We start from the raw sequence: 19,863 nt of genomic DNA, 5'->3' as shown, positions 1-19,863 counted from the left end.
ACCTGGGTTGACCAGGGGAAAAGGCAAATGCCCTCCCCACTGGGCTATCACTCTGACCCCAAATTTGCCGTATTTGTCTCTGGAGTGTAGATGAGATTTCTGCAGAAGGTATAAAGTTGTATTAAACTTATTGATTATAGTGGAACTAATAAATCTGTTTTATGCTTATAACAGTGCTACCCCACACTAATGAGTGCCAGTGTCCCTCCACCATTATCCCAAGGTCTGTTCTCTCACCCCGACATGGCAGCCTGTTATTGGTTCTGTTGGTGTTTCTCAGTGCTCGCTCCAGTGAGCCTTTTCTCTGTCTTTACTTGGTTTTTCTGTTACTCCACATATGAGTGATCTTTCTCTTCTTCACTCCACTTGGCATGACTTCCTCCAGTTCCATCCAAATTGCAGCAAACAGCAACATTTTATTTATCCTTTTTAAAAAAATATTATTTTTTTGGTTTTGGTGCTCAGGAGTTACTCCTGGCTCTGCACTCAGGAATTACTCCTGGTGGTGCTTGAGGGACTATATGGGGTGCTGGGGATTAAACCTGTTTTGGATGTGTGCAAGGCAAGCGCCCTACCCACTGTACTATCTCTCCAGTTCCTATTTTTTTTTAATTTTGCTTTTTGGGTCACACCTGGTGATGCACAGGGGTTACTCCTGGTTCTGCACTCAGGAGTTACTCCTGGCGGAGCTCAGGGGACCATATGGGATGCTGGGAATCGAACCCGGCTAGGCGGCGTGCAAGGCAAACGCCCTACCCGCGGTGCTATCTCTCCAGCCCCTCCGGTTCCTATTTTGTCTTTTCTTATACTAGAGTTCAATAGTATTCTGTTGTGTATATGTATCACAGTTCTTTTATTTGCTCTCTTTTGTTGGGTGCCTGGGTGGTTTTCGGATCTAGGGTATTGTGGGCCTGCAGTGGGTAGGGCTGTTGCCTTGCATGCAGCCTACCTGGGTTCCATCTCTGGCATCCCATATGGGTCCCTGAGCACTGCCAGGAGTGATTCTGAGCACAGAGCCAGGAGTAAGCTCTGAGCATCACCACTTGGGTTTTGTGAATAGTGGTGCTTTGAAATAGGTGTTCTTGTGAATTGATGTTTCTGTTTTCTTAGAATAGGTAGGTATCCAAGTAAAATCCCTGGGTCTGATGTAAGTTTTATTTTCAAATTTTTTGGAATTCTTCATTCTGCTTCCTATAAAGTCTGCGTACTGTTTTCCATATTGCCACCAACAGTGACTTAAGATTCTTCTCAGTACATCCCTGCCAGCACCCGTTACTTCCCTGCATTCTGATTTGGACCTTTCTTACTGGTGTGAGGTGATATCTCATTGTTCTTTTTCTTTGCATTTTACAGATAATGATTGATGAATCACACTTTTTCATATGCCTGTTGACCATCTGTTTGTCTTCTTTGAGGAAGAACCTGTTCAACTTCTCTCCCCGGGTTTTCATGTTATTTCTTTTTTGTGCTCAGGGCTTACTTCTGATTCTGTGCTCAGGGATCACTCCTTCTATGGTGCCAGGAATTGGGTTGGTCAGAGACAAGGGAAGTGCTTTAAGCCCTACACTATCTTCCCGGCCCTCCCCATTTTGGGGAATGATATTATTTGTATTCTTATTATTGAGCTTTGTGAGAGCTTACAAATGTCAAGTATTTGTCCTTTGTCAAGTTTGTGTGTGAGTTGTGTGAATATTTTCCGCCTCTCAATAGGACAACTTGATTTTAGCGTTCCTCTCAGTGTGGAGTTTTCAGTTTGTTGCTGCCCATTTGTTTGTTTATGCTTGTGTTTTCTTTGCCAGTGACATCTTCTCTGATATCAACATCATGGAGTTTTTTGCCTTTGTTGAAGAGACCTTTTTTCATTTATAACTAGCCCCTTTGTTGTAAATGATCTGCCTATACACCTGAGACTTTATTTCTGGACTCTCCATTCTCTTCCATTTGTCTGAGAGTCTGTCTATTCCAGTACCTTTTAATTGATTAATTAAAATCATTAACATTTAGGATAATAGTGAAAATATTACTCTTTGTTAATTTGGACTTTGAACTTTTTTCTATGTTTTTTGTTTTGTTTTGGTTTTGTCTGATGCTTTATTTTATTCTTTTGGGTTCTGGGTCACATCTGGTGGTGTTTAGAGGCTCCAACCAGGTTAGTGCTCAGGGATCATTCTTGGTGTTGCCTGGGGACTTTGTGGTGGTGGGCTTGACCCTGGCCTGTGTACGCAGTGCCTGCCTATCCGTCTTTGGGGTTATCTGACTTCTCTCGTGCTTTCAACGTTTTCTGTTGTGTTATGTTTGAATTTCATTTTTTTAGTGTGTTTTCTCTATGGATTTTTGTTTCAGTGCTATCATGAGGCTTATGTAAAAGGTTTTATAACTATGGCCTATTGAGTGGTTGATGTTGAACTCATTCTAAAGGTTCTGTTTTTACTTTTCTCCCTGTATCCCCTTATAGTGTGTGTGTGTGTGTGTGTGCTGCTTCTTTTACTTTGTGTTTCTTTTAATTTTACAGTTTTTTTCTAAATATTTCTTGAATGACAGGTTTAGTGATAATCAGTTGATTTAATTTTTATTTATCTGTATATAAACTTTTATTATAAACTTTTATTCTGCCAGTTCTAATTGATAATCTAACAGGGTAGGGTATTCTTAGTTGAAATCCTTTTCTTTGAGCATTTATTGTTTATTCTTGGGACAGAATAAAAAACCCTATTTTTTTTAAACCTTTTAGATGTTTCTCCTGGAAAATAAAAATATTTAGTTTTTTTGAACCATATAATCAATCCGGCAAAATTTTGTATTATGGTCAGTTGACTACATGTAGATTCTTTTTTTTTTTTTCCATTTTTTATAATCTTATTTATTGAATCACCGTGAGAGCAGTTACAAAGCTTTTGGGTCTAAGTCTCAGTCATACAATGAAACACCCGTACCTTCACCAGTGCCCATTCTCCACCCCCAACAACCCCAGTATACCCCCATCTCACACCCTCATCCTACCTGTGGGGCAGATGATTTCCATGTTACTCTCTCTCTACTTTGATCACATTCACTATTTTGACACCAGACCCACCATTATTTGAGATTTTACCCCAACACTCAGATCTGCTGAAAAGGCAACAATAGACAATTGTGTTCTGTTGCTGGTTATGAATAACATGATGTCGTGTGGCTGCAGTAGGGCCATGTGGATTTGAAATTCCGAAATTTTAACACTTAAATCTGGAGGGATTTCTGCCAAAAGCCACTGGGTTTAGAGTTCTGCTCCCGAGTCTCTGGGATCATGGCCATTGAGCAGCTTGATGAGGAGCCAGAGAGGCCGTTCGTGGGCGATGACTTGGGGTCTCGTTGGGGTGGGGAGGACAGGCCCGCCTCCACCCCCCTTCCCCCCCCCCCCCCCCCATCCCGTGAGGCCCAACAAGTTTTGTCACTGCAGGCCCAAGCCTGACTGTCCAGTGGCCTCTGGAGGATGACAGCCACCAAGTCGCCAAGAGGGAGCAGGCGGAGGGACAACACCCTTTCCTCCCTGGGGTGGCCCGGCGATAGTAACGTACTGTGGGGTCCGGATGCATTTCTGCCAAAAGCCACTGGGTTTTGAGATTTGTTTCTGAGTCTCTGGGATCATGGCCGTTAAGCAGCTTGATCAGGAGCCAGAGAGGCCATTCATGGGTGATGACTTGGGGTCTCGTTGGGGTGGGGAGGACAAGCCCGGCTCCACCCCCATCCCGTGAGGCCCTGTGTGTCTCGTCACTGGGGGCCCAAATGTGACTATCCAGTGGCCTCAGACGGATGGCGGCCACTGGGCCGCCAGGGGGAACAGGCCAAGGCACGAAACCTATTCCCAGCTGGGTTGGCCCAGCACCAGTGGCCTACTGCAGAGACCAGACGCATTTCTACCTAAAGCCACTGGGTTCTGAGATTCGTTTCTGAGTCTCTGGGATCATGTCCATTAAGCAGTTCAATCAGGAACCAAAGATGCCTTGCCTCCAATTATATAGCTGAGCCGGAGGTGGTTTGTGGGTGTGTTTCCCACATACCTAACTTTTGGCCATTTACTTTCTTGGTAAACTTTGCCCCAAGTTTTTGGGGTCTGGCCAAAGGCACAGCAGCAATTTTGGGGTATCTGGAAGTCTGAAGGCACCATGAGGCTGCTGATGCACTCGCCTCACAGGTACAGATTGACCTGCTGGTGGCACCATACCCCCTACATGTAGATTCTGAACCAAGTGTTGGAATTTTTAGGAATTAAAAACCAACTCATGGACATTATCAAGTTAGTTGCTTAAGATTTTATTGAAAAAGAAAAAAGCAGACTGAGGAAATCAGTGATATACATTGAATTTTTTCTTTCTAATGCTTTTGCATAAATTTGTTTTATAAACCTTCCAAAGCTTAACTCCACTTAGATTTTTGTATTTCATGGGCCAGGGAGTTAGTACAAAGGTTAAGGTGCTAGCACGTGCCTCTTGTCACAGCCTTGGTTCTGATCCAGTACTCCCAGTTGTGATTCTGAACCCAGAGCAGGTTTTCCTGAGCACCGAGCCTGGATTGGCCCCTGCGCACTATGGGGTGTGGCCTAACACCTCCTTCCCGCCTCTCCCCCCAACCCAAATTTTCAACAAACAAAAAGGAATTTCTGTATTTCAGTATGGCTATTGAGGCCAGAACTTTGTTTTTTGTTTGTGTGTTATTTTTGGTTTTTGGACACACGTGGTGATGCTCAGGGGGTGCTCAGTGATGCACACCTGGCTCTGTACTCAGGAGTTACTCCTGCTGGTGGTTGGGGGACTGTCTGGAATGTCAAGATCTAACCCAGGTCCTCTGCCTGCAAGGCAGCCCTTCCTACCCTCTGTACTGTCGCTCTGGCCCCTGAGCTTAGAACTTCGAGTTCTATCAAATTGCCTATTTTAGAACTCTCATTGTTCACTGCTGCATTCAGCCTCACTTTCTGCATCTGTGGTATTGCAGAAATGGTGAATTTTAGCACCAGAAGTACATGTGATTAAATGACGCATGTAAATTGCTTTGGTAAGTAGTGAAAACTGAGCTAAGAAAATGGTGGTTCAACAGGTTTTCTAGCCCGTGGTTTTGTGTGGTGGTGATGGGGAGGGGTCATGCTTGGTGTTCGGGAGCCAATGCTATGCCAGATTTCAGACTTGGTGCCAATTCTTGTGCGGCAAGTGATCTGTCACTAAAGCCTAGCTCCCACACTGAGATTTTTTGAAGGTTTCGTTATTGTTTTTATTTGTAGTTATAAAGTAAAACTGTTGTCATTAAGGAATGCATACTGCTGATGATGTCTGGATTATCTGACTTTTAGAGGGTAAGGTTTTATAAATATTTGAAATTACTCCCTTCGGATTTAAATTTAAGGCCTTGTTTAGGGTATAGAGATGAGGAATTTATTTCCATTTAATAAATATTCAGTGGTATTGCCAGGATTTGTTATTATCCTTTTGGAATTGTAACATTTGGTCTTTTCCTTTATATGGGTATTTAAATGATAACTCTTCCTTTGCTCACATTACTTTTTTAGATTTTGAATTTGTTTATACATGTGACTTACTATTCTTTGATGTCTGTTTTATGAAAAGTATGCTTGTTCCATTATTAACTGTAGATGAAAGTAGAAGACTGTTATTCCTGCTGCACTAAACCTCCTCTGTTCATCACTACTGTAGCAGCTAGCCTAACTGACCAAGTACTATCATTTACCCCTTTAGTTCATAGACTTGTCGTATAAAGCAATAGATATGATAGTACAGCATTTAAATAGTTTTTATTAGTGACTTTTCTTGATCCTGGGTCAGATCCTTAGTAGAAAGGATATTCGTTTGTTGAAAAAAAAAAAAAACAAGTAGGCCCTGAATCTTTAATAGTTTTTTCCATGTTAACACTATAGCTTTTTTTATGGTCACTAGAAAATTTTCCTAAAAACAAAAGGGGTGGACCTCCATAGGTGAAGATATATCTTCTTCATTCAGAAAATACATTTTATTAGATCCCCTTGGGAGATAAATTCATGCTGTTTCTTGATTCTAATAAATTGCTGACGTATGGCTTATGATTAATCTTATTTGGGAGTTGCTGTGAGAGATTCTGGATCTCTTGGCAGTAATGGAAGGGTTGTTTCTGATTATTCCTAATTTCTAAATCTTGAGTAAGTAAAGATGGGACTACTCTTTTTTAGACTTATTTTTAAGGAGCTCCAGCCCAGCAGACAGTGAATTAATGACATATGGGTAGAATTTGGGAGTGTACCCATAGTTTCATTGGAGTTGATGGAGTATGACTGTAACAGTGTTTATGCTGAATCTTTCTATCCTGCCCCATCAGATCACTAATTTCTACAGTGTATCTGTCATCTGTGCAGGGATATGGGGAGTAAGATGTATGTGGACATTAGAATTAGGATTAAGGATCATTTCAGCAGTGCTGAGTGCTATTAAGAAGTCTGTGGTATCAGCTCCTTCCAGTGTGGTGGGCTTGGGAAGGCTTCCCTCGGAAATGACAGTAGATAGATGAATACGTAGTAAGTGAACATCTCGTAGGTTCACGTTCATGGCACAACCCAAATTTTAGCATGAGGGTATTGAGAAAAAGAAGTTACGGCTTAAGTGAAGGAGAGTCCATGGCAGTTCCTTAAACCCAGCTTAAACTCAGTGCCTTTGGTCAGGAACTTGATTTGTAGGAGACACAGTGTAGTGCGTGGGGCGCTTGCCTTGCATGCGCCTGACTTGGGATCAGCCTTCAGCACCCCACGTGGTCCCCTGAGCCCCTCAACGAATTGCTCCTGAGCACTGTGCCAGAAATAAGTCCTGAGCACCATCAGGTATAGTCTTCAAACAATGAAATAAAAAATAATTTCTTTCATTTTGACTGTGACTTTGACTTCAAGTAGGTGGAGTCCTTGCCTGTCCGAAGACAAACACGTTATTAGAGTTAATTTGGGTTACACATTGTGTGGTGGGGAAAACAGGGACAATGGGTGAGGAATCGCCCTCTCAGGAGATTTCTGGAGAGACTGCCGCTCTCTGCAGCAGGCTGCGCAGTCGTCCTGACCTCTGCCCAAGTTCAGTATTCCCCTACCCAAGCATCTTTGTTTCCTAAGTTAGCATATTCTTCCGGTATCTGTCATTTCTTATGTGTACAAATTGCCCTAAATGATTTGAACTTTTAGTTGTCTGAGTTTTGTCTTAAGAATTTTATCTAGTATATCCAGTGTTCATTTTGGAGAGACTGGAAATACAGACCTTCTTTTTTTCCCATTTGAATAAAGTCTTTGCATGAGAAATGTATCATTGGAGTTTTTCTTTATCAAAGTATTTTATACCAGAACTTGTTTTATTTATACTTAAGAATGTAAGAAATGGGGCCATAGACATTGCACAGGCAGTCTTTGAATGTTGCCAGCCTGGGTTTGATCCTTGGCACCCGTATGGTCATCTGAGCTCCTCCAGGGGTGATTCCTGAGCAGAGTTAGGAGTACGCCTTGAGCACTGCTGGGTGTGCCTTCTACCTTCCCAACCCCCCAAAGATCCAGGAGATAGTAGAATATAACAAATGTTCTTGTGTAAAGTAGTTGGATCTCATAGTGAGCAAGGTGAAATGTCAAATATGTGATCTTAAGAATGCCCCAGCATTGCCCCAAATACTAATATTAATTTGGGAATATGGCTCTCATATACTCACAGCTCAAACTGTGTATCTTTTTCTGGAGTCTGTTTGAGCTACACCTTGTGATGCTTAGGGGTTATTCCTAGCTCTTTGTTTAGGTGTGAATCCTGGAGCTACCAGTGATTCAAGCTAGGGTTAGTTGTGCACAGGGCAAGCACTGTCAGCCCTGGACTGTGTTTTCCAGCCCAATGCGCTTATTTTAAGCTGTAATCTAAGTAAGGGTAATTTTGTCCACTAGAAGATACTGGGTTACACCTGGAGTTTGTCTCAGTGTGGGGCATTCTGCTGCATTTGCACAGCAGATCAGGGACATTGCTAATGAACTACTATTGTCCACGGGTAGCCCTCCCCAACAGCAAAGTGCCTGGCCCAGAATATTCAGTCTTTAAAGAAATCATGAATTACTGCTGATTTCTTTAAGAAAGATTTACTGTGACACAAATTCCTTATTACCCTTATAATTTTCAAAGAAACTAATTAGACACTCGGGAAAGAGTCTTCTAAAGATTTAGTGGCTGAATGACTACTGAAGCAAAGTTTCGTCCTAATAAGACTGAGATCATGTGGTCAGTCCCGTTGAGGGCCAATTATCTCTTTTTCCCTCCATGACCAGAGACTGCCGTCCCTGCACTAGTCCTTCATCTCTATGGCAAAGGCATAGCACAGTCACCTGGGGAAACAGAGAGGGAATTACAGATGAAGGCGAGGAAATACATCCAGGCCTATAGGCTGTCTGCTGTTGTTTGGTTGGGGGTGACATTGCTTGGAGGCCGCTCCAGGTTCCCAGGGGACCCTGCCATCCAGGATTAACCTGGGGCCCGTGGCACCAATCCTGTGTTCTAGCCCTTTTACCATCTCCCCAGCCCCTCTGTTGGATTTTAACTTTTAGTTCAATTTAAAGTTTTTGATTTTGTCCCTCCAGGGGTGCTCAGGGCTTACTTTGTTTGGCTTGGTGCTCAGGGGCTATTCTTGACCATTCTAGGGGGACTCTGTGTGATCCTGGGGATGGAGCTGGTGTCACTCATTTGCGCAGCAAGACCCTCATCCACTGTACTCTCTCTCTGCCCCCTGTTGATTTTTAGCTTGATTTTTATTGCGAGGGGGTGGAGACCACTCAGGTGTGTTCGGGGCTTACTCCTGGTTCTGCACTCAGAGATTATTCCTGGTGGGCTCAGGGGACCAGACGGGGAGATCAGACCTGAGTTGGCCGCATGCAAGGCAAGTACCATACCCACTGTAGTATCGCTCTGGCCCTAGTCTGATGGGATTTAATAGTGATATTTTTTGTGAGGAGAGGTTTTTAAATTGTGGCCTTTCATTGTTTTACATCACTCTTCACCTGTAGCCTTTGTGTTAGGCTGGGCTCCATTCCTGTCCTTCGGGAACTATGATGATTGGCTGGCTTGTTTTCCGTTTGGGATTTTATGAATACATGTTACCACTTCCTGTGAAAGTGGCCCCCCTCCCAGTAGACTCCCGAAGTTGCAGGTGTAGACAGTGTATTCATTTTAATGGATTTTTAAAAATGGATTTAGGGTTTTGGGGGGCAGTAGTTATAGTTGAAGATAGTGCTGTGGACATAGGATAAGCATGTGTTTCTGTGGAGTATATTCATAGAAATGGAATTGTTGCTTTCTAGAATAGGTATACATGAGTTTCAAAAAAGCGTGGGCTTGAGGGACGTGAGCATTTGGTGGCTGAGAACCATTTCCGTAGCTGGCCCGCGGGGACAGATGGATGAAGGATGGAGGAATGGGGGAATGGAGGAACAGAGTCCCAGGCTGGTCAGTGATCAGTTTATTTCTCTCTTCTCCAATGAAGTTCGATCTCTCCCCTTACAGCATCTCTCCTCCTCTCTCCCCAGTGTAGTTCTTCCTCTTCCTTTCCCTAGCCTCCTTTGACCTCTTCCCTTGCAGCATAATAATTTCTCTTTTTTTCCCTTTTTACACACTGTCCTCCCGTTGTTCATTGATTTGCTCGAGCAGGCCCAGTAACGTCTCCATTGTGAGACTTGTTAATGTGTTTGGCATATCGAATACGTCACAGAGAGCTTGCTAGACTTTGCCATGTGGGAGAGATATTCTTGGTAGCTTGCCAGGATCTCCGAGAGGGGCAGAGGAATCGAACTCGGGTCAGCCTCGAGGGCCGCGTGCAAGGCAAATGCCCTACCCCTCTATCGCTCCAACCCTCCTAACTGCATAGTTATATTGAAATCATGAAGTTTGAGGGTACGCATAGGTGGGGTTGAATATTGTCATAACAACAAACATGTAAACCACTCCTTCAGGGAAAGTTCTAGGAGATTAGCTCAAGGACAAGATCTCATCAGAGGGTTCAGCACTCCAGATTACTAGGAAATCTGTTCAAGGGTAGGATTCCACCCACGGTGTATTGCTTTCTCCTTTCCTCTGCTAGTAATCCATTTATACAATCATAATAAATTTACATCTTATAATATTTCTAGTCATTCTGTGTGGACACAGTAAGAGATATATTAAGGTTAAAGGTTGGCTCTTCCTGGGGACATCTCACTGTATGTCCCAGACTATAGTCCTCAGGCCAGGTTCGTCTTTCCTAACCCCAGCAGTTTCCTTACTCAGTTACTTCTTTTTGGATCATGACAGAGTTTGTTTCATGACCGTGCTCTTATACTTATGGCGTTTAGCTTGGCCCCTTTTGATGCCAGGGTAGTTTACAGCTTGCCCTGGGTCCATCCTTGTCCCTTGCTGGGACCTCCTTTTGGGGCTGCTAAGAAGTAAGGGCAACGGAGGCTTAAGTCAGGTAAATATGACAGATGCCCAAGAGTAAATTTATCTGCAGTCAATTAACTCGCATGTTACAGAAGCGTAGCATCAACTTCTTCCTGTGTCTGTATAAAAAGGACATTGCAAAATAAACCATGAAGGGACATAAAAGGAAGAGAAAAGCAACATAGGATTATTAGTGATCAGGAGCACTGTTGTGGGAGTAACTCAATAAGCCCAAGCTCCCTGTGGAAGGAGCAAGGACAAACCAATGTTATCCAGCAACTATATTTTCAGTTTCACTAGGTGCTGAATTTCCTACCATACCCAGAGATTTACATTCCCACCAGCAAGCTGCGAGAGAATTCATTCCTTAGTAGCCCTCTGTACTTCCAAGGACATTTGATTTAGATTGTTCGGCTGAGTGTAGTAGTGTTCCTTGAATTGTGTTCATCTCAGGACGGGTGATGCTGAGTATAGTTTAGATGTCTTTCATTCACTAGGTAACTGCCTTTTTTATTTTTATTGAACTTTAATTTGGAGATAGTTTAGATTCTTATCACTGTCACTGTCCTCCCATTGTTCATTGATTTGCACGAGCGGGCCCGCTCGTCTCCATTGGAGACTTAGTTGTTACTGTGTCTGGCATATCGAATACTTCATGGGTGGCTTGCCAGGCTCTGCCATGCGGGCGAGATACTCTCGGCAGCTTGCCGGGCTCTCCGAGAGGGACGGAGGAATCGAACTCGGGTCGGCCATGTTGGCTGCGTGCAAGGCAAACGCCCTACCGCTGTGCTATCGCTCCAGCCCTTTTAGATTCTTATGTAATAATTAATATATTCTCTATCCAGTTCCCTATGGTGGTATTATTTTGCAAAGTGAGAGTAAAGTTCATAATAAATATTGGCAGTGATATAGTCAGATACAGAACATGTTTTATCACTAGAAGAATTCCTCATATTACTTTTTGTTTTTGGCCTACACTCGGTATTATTTACTACTCGTGGCTCTGTGCTCCTGGGTCAATCCAGGTGAGGTGGCAAGGGCTGACTGTAGGGCTCCTTGAAAAGCTTGCCTTAGCCATTGAGCTGGCTCTCAGCTACTCACTACTGTGTTACTTACATACGGCTTCTTTAATTCCTGGAAGCCGTTTGTTTATTTCTATGATTTAGTCATTCATGAATGTTGTTATGTGAAATCATAAATACTTGTCTTTTGGAATTGGCTTTTTTGGCCAGGGTGTGTAGAGAACTCTTTTCTTCCGCTTTCCCTCCCCTTTTCACTCTTCACCCAAGGTATGAATTGTTTTATTCTTAATGATTATGGTACAAGAATGATTAGGAAATACTACTCTTATTGCTGCTAGTTCCACTTGTAAGTCAATAGGCAAACATGTTTGATTTTGTAAAATCTTGGAATGAGTGTCTTGCTGCAACTGGAGTGTTAAGCTATTCTTTACCTCTCTTGTTGTATGTACTTGGAGTAGTCCCATCTCTTAGAATGAAAATAAAATTATACCTAGCCCAATACACTGGCATTTGTTTCACATATCACTAATTTGTTCCTTTATATTGTGGACTAATATTCCTTGGATGCATAAACCAAAGGTTTTAAAACGATTTGCCTCTCCAAGGACATCTGGGCTTTTTTTTGGAGATTTTTGCTCTCATAAAGCTGCTCTGGCTATTGTGTTTGGGTTTTGTGTGAGCATACTTATCAATTTCTTTAGAATAAGTGCCCAAGACTGCGGTTGCTAGAATAGTCAGCTTGTTTAGTTCAAACAAACTGCCAGTCTCTGTGCTGTCTAGCATAAACATCACTGGCTTTAATGGGTAGTGGGTTCCAAGCATCCTTGTGGCATTTGGTGGTGTATTATTTTCATCAGCCATTCTGATATCTCATCATGGTTTTATTGATAGAATCTTTTGGTTTCGGGACCACACCTGGAGGTGCTGCCAAGTGCTCCTCACTCTGCTCAGGAGCCCAGTCGGCCCAGCAGACTGGTTCTGGGGTCTAGTCCGGCCTCCCTGTCGACCTATTGCTTTGGCCACCATTGGGTGGTAGTTTGTATTTCCTTAATGCCTAATTTGTTTATCTGCTCTGTCCCCTTCAGTGGATTTTTGCTCATGTCATCTTACTATTTTTAAAAATCTCTTACATTTTGAGAGTTTCATCCTGACCTGTGAGAATTCTACTATTTTTCAAAATCTTCCTGTCTACCTATCTAGCAGACTCATGTCTTCCCTAAAATTTCACATTTTGTGTGCTTTGATAGCATTCCATTCTTCAGTATCTTTGTTCATATTGATCATATTTTAATTTCTTATAGCAATACTATGCTCAATAAATACAGCTTCATATTTTGATTTTGGGCTGGAGTGATAGCACAGCGGGTAGGGCATTTGCCTTGCATGTGGCCGACCCGGGTTCGATTCCTCCATCTCTCTCTGAGAGCCCAGCAAGCTACCGAGAGTATCCCGCCTGCATGGCAGAGCCTGGCAAGCTCCCCGTGGCGTATTCGATATGCCAAAAACAGTAACAACAAGTCTCACAATGGAGACGTTACTGGTGCCTGCTCGAGCAAATTGATGAACACCAGAAGGACAGTGCTACTGCTTCTATCCCCTAATTTTGATTTTGTGAGTTTTTTGGGCAATACTTGTGTTATACGCAGTTTGGTACTGGGGCTGCTCCTGCTGATGCTGAGGGAGCATCTAGTGCTCGGCTTGAACCCTGGCTGGGCTTGGGCATAAAGCCTCTACTCCAGCCCTGGAGTCATCTCCCTGCCCAGGTTTTAATTTTTAGCAATTATTACTGTTATCTCAGGTATTTAAAAATTTTAATTTAAAGGATTTTCTTTTACATGCAACATTTATAAATAAAAAACCTTCAAACAAATGTTTTCCATCTAAATATTTGTCATTAAGATTCCTAGGTTGATATTCTGTTTCTGTGATGAATTTCTGTAGCCCCTTTTTCTGGTAACTTATTCCCGTTTCTGTGTTGTGCTAATATGTGGTACTTACTGTATTCTTAAAATTGTATTTTAAGATCTATTCTTTATGATATCTAGGGGAACAAAAATTATTATATTTATATTTTACATTTTAATTTTTATAGTCCTAATATGATTTTGTCACATTGTTTGTCATGTTTGAATAACTTAGTAAAAGCAATTTTGGAAAATACATAGAAAAGAAATAAAGAATAACAATGCATTTCTTTGGCTTTATCACTGAACCTTTCTAGCAGTTATAGAGTATGGCTGTTTTGACAATTATTTTAATTTAAATTACACTTCATGTTCTTTCAGGAACTACGAAATTGGCAGTTATCATCTCACCTATGTTGTAACTTACAGTGTTTAATTTGCTCATTATATATTCAATGCCTGGAAATATCTTCTCCTAGAAATTGTGTTTTTATAGAGATGCCAGTAAAATAACAATATATACTTTAATTTTTAAATATGTATGATTACTCAGTAGCATCCATTTAAATGTGAACCTTAGTGGAAAAAGTTTATTGCATTAAACAAAAAAAGCTTTTATCTTTCCAGATTGCAGCAATTCTTCGGAAACGAAAATTAGACTATTATTTACACAAACTAGTACCTGAGATCCTGCAATCTGCTTCATTTCTGACTGCAAATGGGGCCTTGTATATGGCTTTCTTTTGCATTTTAAGGTTGGTACTCACAATCCATTGGAGGGTAATACAAATTCATTCTTGAAATGGAAACAAATAGATGTTTATATAAATGTCATTCAGGTTACTGAACATAATTTTTTCTCTCTGAAATTTTATCTCAAAGAAAGCTTGTTAAACCAAAAGTTGTCGGCCTTTTGACCTAACTTCAAAGTATGATTTTATAGCAAATCTATAGCAATTTTATAGCAAATTTTCTAAGCCCTGCTATATTTACCAGCTTGTTAAGAATTTTCTTTTCAGTTTCATAGCTGAGGGATCAAAGCAGCAATAAATGATATACATTAAATGCTTGTGTCTAGATAAGGCAACATTATATTTACTCCTGATACAAGCTACTGATGAAATCATTGGTCCTGATTCAGTCTTTTTTGTTGTTGTAACCCAGTGGTGCTCAGGACCTTCTCCTGACTCAGTGCCCAGGGATTACTCCTGATGGACTCAGGAAAACATATGAGATTCTCAAGATCAACCTGGGTCAGCTGTATGCCAGGCAGGTGCCTGACCCGCTGTACTATCCCCTTATTCAGTCTTATGTACATTATCTGTGTTGGACACTGCTTACAGTGCATCTGCAGTTAGAGTTCAGTTTGCTTAATGCTGTGATATATTTAATGTATTTATTAGATATTTAATTTTTGTCTGTTACTACACTGAAAAACCCAAACTAGGGTGCTGGAATGGCTAAGAACGCTTTGCATGCGACTAACTCAGGTTCAGTCTCTGGCACTGCTTATGGTCCTCTGAGTTTTTCCAGGAGTGATCCCCTGAGCACAGAACCATAGATAGCCAGTGGCCTCTTAGCATTGCTGGATGTGGCCCTAACCTCCTTCTCCCAAATAATAAAATTATTAAAAATCAATACAAACCTAAACTAGTACTTAAAAAAATAAAATTTCATTTTATTCTTTTTTTTCTTTTCTTTTTGGGTCACCCCTGGTGATACACAGGGTGTTTGTTACTCCTGGCTCACACGCTCAGGGGACCATATGGGATGCTGGGAATCGAACCTGGGCTGTGCGCGTGCCAGGCAAAAGCCCTATGCACTGCACTATCACTCTAGCCCGTTTCATTTTGTTCTTAAATTAGCATTACTCAGTGTTGCCCAAACTAGTCATGAAGGTGTATTTTAATTGCAAAAAGTAGTTTACAGATAACTTTTAGAGATCTTTTCTTTCAGAACGTTAATACTTATTATCCATGATATTTCATGGATAATATTGTTATTAATAAAATATTTTAAAAATAAGATATTATTAAAATAATAAGATTTATATTGTTATGAAAACCATAACAAATATCTTGAATATTTGGGTAATACAGTCTTTAGAAAGTTTCTAGTTTATGTTAAAGCTATAAAAAATGAAAGTCATTTGATTTTAAAAATTGAAATAACACATAATTGTGCAACATATGAACCTGTTTGGTTAAGTTGTGGAAATAGAAATTATTTATAAGGTATAATGCTTATTTGCTGATTTTAAGTTCTTTTTTATATTGGAGAGAGAACCACCTTTAGTCTTTTTAAGCTGTTTCTGATAATCTATTTCAGTTACCCATTTTATAAATGTACAGTATCTTTTGTAACTTAAAAAAAATCTAGTGTTCAGTTCAAAAGATAATTTTATATGCCATTATCAGTATGTGTATTTTTCCCTTATAATGTGCCATTTTGTAATTGGCCAATTTTTTTTCGGGTAATTTGTAATTTTTATGTGTTGCTGCTTCTTTTCTTAGGAACATATTGTCTTTCTAATATTTCTATTTAAAAACAAGCAAAACAACCCAGGAACTAGTTATCACTGTGCCTGTGATCTGTGCATTATTCTTTCAAGGGGTATATTCTAATGTATGATAAATGATATTAAGTGCTATGAGAAAAGTTATCAAGGGTTATAGAAGCAAAAAATAAAAAACACTTGAATTTTGTTATGTTTTTGTGTTGTATGGGATTTTTTTTAAAATAATGTGCATGAATTGCTATGTGGTGATAGTTGTGATAGCGGCTAATAATTTCTGAATACTCGTTGCTACAAATGTTTTCTGTAGTTCTTATAGCAGTCTGAGATTTTAACTAAGGGATATATGTGCAGGGATCGTGGATTCGTGAAAGATTTGAGAGATAGTTACGTACAGAAAAATTTAAGGGGATGGTTTAATTTATGGAGTGAGGGTGGAGGAGAGGCATGAATATCTCAAAGTATTATACTTAAGTAAAAGATAGTTTTAATGTTGTTTATCCAGGAAAAGAGAGAAGAGAAAGTTCTTGGAGTTAGGGGAAGGAGGTAATAAGCTTGGATGCTTTCAGGCATGTTGAGTTTGAGGTACTGTGGGATATTTGGGTAGGGGTGGACCGAGAAAGGGGACTTCTCTTAGTTGGAGCTGAAATGACCAGCTGGGAATTTCATCATTCCAAATTTGAATTTCAGGAAGATACTTGGAAAATTCTATTCATGGAGTCCTGGCTTCGGTGCTGCTTTGCCTGCATCTTACGTGGCAATTCTAATTGAGAGAAAAAGCAGGTAAAATTTCTCATTTCTATTTACTTAAATGGAAATGTTTTCTACTTAAACTATAATTGTTTTCTGCTTATCATTTTTTTTGTCTTGGCATGAGTATTTCTACATATAATTTATACTCTCAAATATTGATAGAAACTCAAATTTTACAGTAATATTATATCTGTAAAAATGTAGGTCAGCATTACAGCAGAAATACTCATTGGTTAGTCTACATGTGCTAAAAATTAGTTCTCTGATTTGCCTTATGAAGACATGACATATTTAAATTCTAATTAAAGATCTTTTTTACAATGCTGGTAAACACTATTATGGATAGCACTGTAGCATTGTAGCACTGTCCTCCCGTTCATCGATTTTCTCCAGTGGGCTCCAGTAACATTTCCATTGGGAGAATTGTTGTTACTGTTTCTGGCATAGCGAATCCACCACAGGGAGCTTGCAAGGCTTTGCTGTGCAGGCGGGATACTCTTGGTAGCTTGCTGGGCTCTCTGAGGAGGCGGAAGAATCGAACCTGGGTCGGCTGCGTGCAAGGCTGCGTGCCTTACCCACTGTGCTATTGCTCAGTTAAAATTGTTTTCTGTTACTTAGTTTTGTAATTTATTTCAGGGTCACTGAATGACCTGTTAAATCAGTTATTTTACTTGAGGACCTCTCCGGCAATGTCCAGGGGCTCCAGGGGTCAATCTCAGCGGTGTTTGACAGATGGCCCAGTGCTGGGGTCCTGTAGGGCTGACCCCAGCTGTGCTGTGCGCTCATGTGTCCTGGGGATCAAACTCAGGGCTGTCCCACGGGCCCAAATCAGTGGTTTTTATCATCATCGTTATTGCTATTATTTTAGAGTCAAACCCAGTGGAGTTCAGAGGTTACTCCTGGCTCTGCACTCAGGAATTGTTCCTCGCGGGCTCGGGGACCTTTGGGGGATGCCGGGGTCAAACCCGGGTTGGCCGGGTGCAATACAGGTGCTTACCCACTGTACTATCACTCTGGCTCCTCAAGTGCTTATTTTAAAGGTGTTTTCTCAGTAAAAGTTTTATCAGTGTTTATTATTTATCATCTGGAAATATAGCATGTAAAATAATAAGATTTCTCTAAAATGCTCCTAAGTATTCTGTATATTATCAGGTAAGTAGGTGGAGCTTTTGCATACTTTTTTTGGATTGTTTCATAAATAATGTTTTTTTGTCACTGAAAATTGCTTCCAATTTGATCCCAGAGAATCAAGACAGGGCCATTTTTTGGTTTATTAAAATGTTTATGACAGCAGGAGGCCAGTACCAGAGGGGCGTGGTGTGCCCTGCCAGATCACACTTCCGAATTTCTGTAGTTCGGAGTTCTTTTTAGGCGACTTGTTCTTTGCCAGTCTAGTGTATGGCAGAAAACAACACAAACGATCCAGATTCCAGCTTTCTTGAGTTAGGGGGATGAGGGCTAGTGACTCAGACTCAGATGAATTTTCAGAGGTTTTCTTTGGAGAAGTATCTGCCTCACAAACTAAGACGATGGAGGGCTGTTTCTCCTTATTGCTCCTGGTGGGGTATAGTGAGGGACACCGAGTGAAGGACGCAGGCTCCCTGATCTGCCTGCTGCTTCTCGCTCCTTCTGCACTGGGCCCCCAGGTAGCTGGTCCTGCTTCTCCTGTGCGACTGTCCCAGCCTGCCACTGTCATGGAGCAGAGGACCTTGCTCTGCGGGGCGGGGCTCAGATTGTTGGCAGCAGGCTTTACTCACACAGTGAGAGAGTCAGATGGCCATGGAGGAGGAGACTACACAAGAAAAATTTGAGAATTTAGCTAAGTTTAAGAAATTCTTGGAGGAAGTTTGAAGTGAAGTGCTGAAGGGTGAGAAGTGAATGTGGTTTTCTCTGACTTCCTTGTTCTTTGGTTTGGTTTGGTCTTCTTGTTCTGTCCCACTTTCACTCTGCGGTTCTCTTAAAGAGAAGCGAAGAGAAAAGAAAAAAGAAAAGAAAAAATAATTATCGACAAGTGGTACTACATGGAAAGTATCATGCTAAGCGAAATGAGTCAGAAAGGCAGGGATAGACATTGAAAGGTTGCATTCATCTGGGTAACATAAAGCAACAAAATAGGAGACTAACACCTAAGAGTGGCCAAGATTAGTACCAGGAGGTTACTAGGTTATTAGCTCCATGGCTTGGAGGCCAGCCACACATGCTAGGGGAAAAGGGAGCTCAGATAGAGAAGGGAGCACCAAATAAAGGGTGTTGGGAGGATCCTCCCAGGATGGGAGAAGCATGCTGAAAGTAGACTATAGACCAAACATGATTGTCACCCATTGCCTCTTTTGCAGACCACAACACCCAATAAGAGAAAGAGAACAAAAGGGAATGCTCTGCCACGGAGGCAGGGTGGGATGGGGGGATGGGGGGTGGGAGGGATACTGGGACCCGTGGTGGTGGAAAATGGGCACTGTGGAGGGATGGGTATTTGATCATTGTGTAATTGAAACCCAAGCACAAAAATTTGTAAGTCTACAACTGTACCTCATGATATTTCACTAATAAAAATTAAAAAAAATTAAAAAAAAAGTAATTATTGAGGTTGGGGCTGTAGTCCGGCGAGTAGGGTGCTCTGGGTTCAATTCCCAACACCCTATATAGCCCCCTGAACCCTTTCAGGAGTGATCCCTGAACTCAGAACCAGGCATAACCCCTAGAACTATTGGATATGGCCCATGAAACAAGAAAACAGCAACGACAGCAGCAACAAAAAACCAACCAAAACAGACAGCATACAAACAACCAAAACAACGCGTGCCCCCCCCTCCAAAAAAAAATCCCCTACCCAAACTTAAGAATAGGTAAAGGTAAAGGTAAAGGCCCTCCCGTTGATCGTCGATTTGCTCGAGCAGGCCCAGTAACGTCTCCATTGGAGACTTTGTTGTTACTGTGTTTGGCATATCGAATACTCTCGGTAGCTTGCCGGGCTCCCCGAGAGCTTGCCGGGCTCTCCGAGAAACTTAAGAATATTACAAATATTTGTCTGGCAGTGAACTTTCTAGAGTCTAGAACTTTCTAGAGTATAGTACATTACAGTGTTTGGTACATAGCTTTCAAATATATATAGGTAGTTTCCAGCCCACCCCTGAAACTGCCTTCTTAGCAGGCAGAATATTTTAGATTGTTATTAAAGTAAAACGGTAATTGGAATAATTAAAAATGAGTTCATGTTTTTGTCTAATGTTCAGAATTATTAT

The 19,863-nt window shown here is 41.3% G+C and overlaps 1 protein-coding gene across 1 annotated transcript in view; it reads left to right on the top strand.

Annotated features, from left to right (window-relative positions):
• TMEM135 (transmembrane protein 135) overlaps positions 1–19,863 on the top strand; it is a 247,697-nt gene that overhangs the window by 7,740 nt on the left and 220,094 nt on the right. The window contains exons 2-3 of the mRNA XM_056128830.1: positions 13,981–14,108; positions 16,559–16,651. Coding sequence (XP_055984805.1) covers positions 13,981–14,108; positions 16,559–16,651 — 221 coding nt within the window. The remainder of the gene's footprint in view (positions 1–13,980; positions 14,109–16,558; positions 16,652–19,863) is intronic.

This window comes from Sorex fumeus, unplaced genomic scaffold, assembly GCF_029834395.1.
Source record: "Sorex fumeus unplaced genomic scaffold, SorFum_2.1 ptg000069l, whole genome shotgun sequence".
Taxonomy (NCBI): Eukaryota; Metazoa; Chordata; class Mammalia; order Eulipotyphla; family Soricidae; genus Sorex; species Sorex fumeus.
The sequence above is the reverse complement of the archived record's forward strand: the minus strand, read 5'-3'. Positions and strand labels throughout refer to the sequence as shown.